Raw genomic sequence first — 2135 nt, 5'->3', positions numbered from 1 at the left:
CCCCGCCCTCCCCTATTCCCAGCCCCACTGGTCCCACCCACTGCGGCCTGTAGCCAAGATGGGCGGTAGCCAAGACGCATGAGGACTCTGGATCTTTCACCAGCTGGGGAGGTGGGCCAGATGCTTGGCTTTTGAACTCAAGGCCCACAGAGGAAAGAAAGAAAGATGGACAAGCCCCAAGCCCAGGGTCCTCTTACCTGTCACTTCTTTGTCTGCAAAGTCTTCTGGGACAGAGGGAGTGGGCACAGCCAGCCCATGGTTCTCCTGGGCATTCTGAAAGGGAACAAAGACATCAGGAGACAGGGAAAGATGGACAGATAATTTTTCCCAAATCTCTGCTCTGCTGAGGTTATTTCACTACTCAAAACTCTGCAGTGATGGTGATGGTTGCACAACCTTGTGAGAGTACTAAACTGTACACGGATGAATTTTAAAAGGTGGATCTTATGATATAGTCAATTCTCATTATTCATGATAGTTATGTTCTGTAAAGTTGCAGCGAACGCTGTGTTAGTGAATACTGAACCATTGCTCCTAGGGAAAATATGGAGTTAGGTTCCTGCGAACCTCTAGTCACAACATTTTTGCCAACTGACCGATACATAACCTTGTTTTATGTGTGTATTTGTTGTTGATTCGTTAACATTGAACTCATGGCCGATAGCTCTATAATTCATGCCTGCTGCGTGTATGTTTTCTGTAAGGCACATCAAGCTTTCTTGTGCTTAGGAGCACTAGACAGCACTTCAGCACTGCACTTATGGGCCATTTTACACAGCAAAATCTCCAACACAAAGTAAAGAAATGAAAAACGTGGCACTAAAAAGGTAAGGACCCTTGTTTATGTAATGATGGCTGAAACGAGAAAGCAAAGTGTCCTCTTGTCCAACCTCAGCTGGGCATGTGCGCGTTGGGCGGCTCAAAATCTTCACTGCTCTGTGCATGTCTGCAAATGACCACAACGGCCATGTGAGTATAGATTTGGGGGTTACAAATAAATTTTAGCCACTAGGCAAATTTGCAAACACAGAATCCACAAATAGTAAGGATCAACTGCATATGATTTATGTCTCAATTAAAAAGATAAAACATCTGATAAAACCAAGGTCCAGATTTTGACCCCTGTACCTGGCCAGCCACCAAAAACAAAACAAATAAGGATCTGCAGTGACTCCCATGGATGTCCTCAGGTTAAAAGCCAAACCCCTCACCCTGGCCTCCTGTTTACTCTTAGTTTTCATTAAGTATTTACAGAAAAATAAATAAAAAGTGATGAGCTGGAGTATTTACAGCACTGAAGATGCCCTTCTGATCTCTAAGCTAGAGACCACAATGTGTTTACACAGCTGTCTGTTTGTACATACTATTTTGCATTCTATTTTTTTTTTCAAACACACATTTCCATATGTCAACAAAGTCCACACACCTGTCACTTTGAAGAGCTATGGAGCATTTTATGGTAGCTTTCAAGGTCCTCAATTACCTGCCCTCGTGCTTCCAAGCCAGCTTTTATTTCCCACTCACCTACTCCACTCAGCCCACACTCTAGCTTGACTGACTCCCTCCCCGCCACCCTTCCAAACCACACATACAAGTATAGCCCATGTTCATCCCTGATGCTGGGTGCTGGCCAGGCCATGCCCCTCTTCCCCACCCTCCATTTCTAATAATAATAATACTCCTTGCACTGTGCTCTAAACGCGTTACCTCAGTCACACGGCTCCATGAAGAAGATGCTATCCTCATTTACCAGATGAGGAAACTGAGTCTCAGAAATGTTTGGTAAGTTGCCTAAAGTCACACAGCCAGTACTACCAAACCCAGGTCTGTGGAGCTCCCATTCCTTGGCATTTTGCCTCTCTACAATCTCTCATCCTTCATCTCTCACCCTAGCTGAGCCCCCCCTCTAGCATGATGGTACAGGGGTGGGGGCTAAGAGCATTGGCTTTGGAGCCAGCCTGCCTGGATTTGAATCTCAGCTTTGCTATCTACTAGTTGTATGATAGTGCAAGTTACTTAAACTCCCTGTGCCTCAGTTTCCCCATTTGTGAAATGGTGATAAAAATAGAATCTGCTCATTCTAGGGAAGTTGTGAGGATTAAATGATACAATACATAAAAAGCACGTAGACAGCT

The 2135-nt window shown here is 44.7% G+C and overlaps 1 protein-coding gene across 1 annotated transcript in view; it reads right to left on the bottom strand.

Annotated features, from left to right (window-relative positions):
* LOC103587467 (chromosome unknown open reading frame, human C6orf132) overlaps positions 1–2135 on the bottom strand; it is a 35031-nt gene that overhangs the window by 7969 nt on the left and 24927 nt on the right. The window contains exon 3 of the mRNA XM_008568930.1: positions 198–273. Coding sequence (XP_008567152.1) covers positions 198–273 — 76 coding nt within the window. The remainder of the gene's footprint in view (positions 1–197; positions 274–2135) is intronic.

This window comes from Galeopterus variegatus, unplaced genomic scaffold, assembly GCF_000696425.1.
Source record: "Galeopterus variegatus unplaced genomic scaffold, G_variegatus-3.0.2 Scaffold452, whole genome shotgun sequence".
In the NCBI taxonomy this organism is placed as follows: Eukaryota; Metazoa; Chordata; class Mammalia; order Dermoptera; family Cynocephalidae; genus Galeopterus; species Galeopterus variegatus.
The sequence above is the reverse complement of the archived record's forward strand: the minus strand, read 5'-3'. Positions and strand labels throughout refer to the sequence as shown.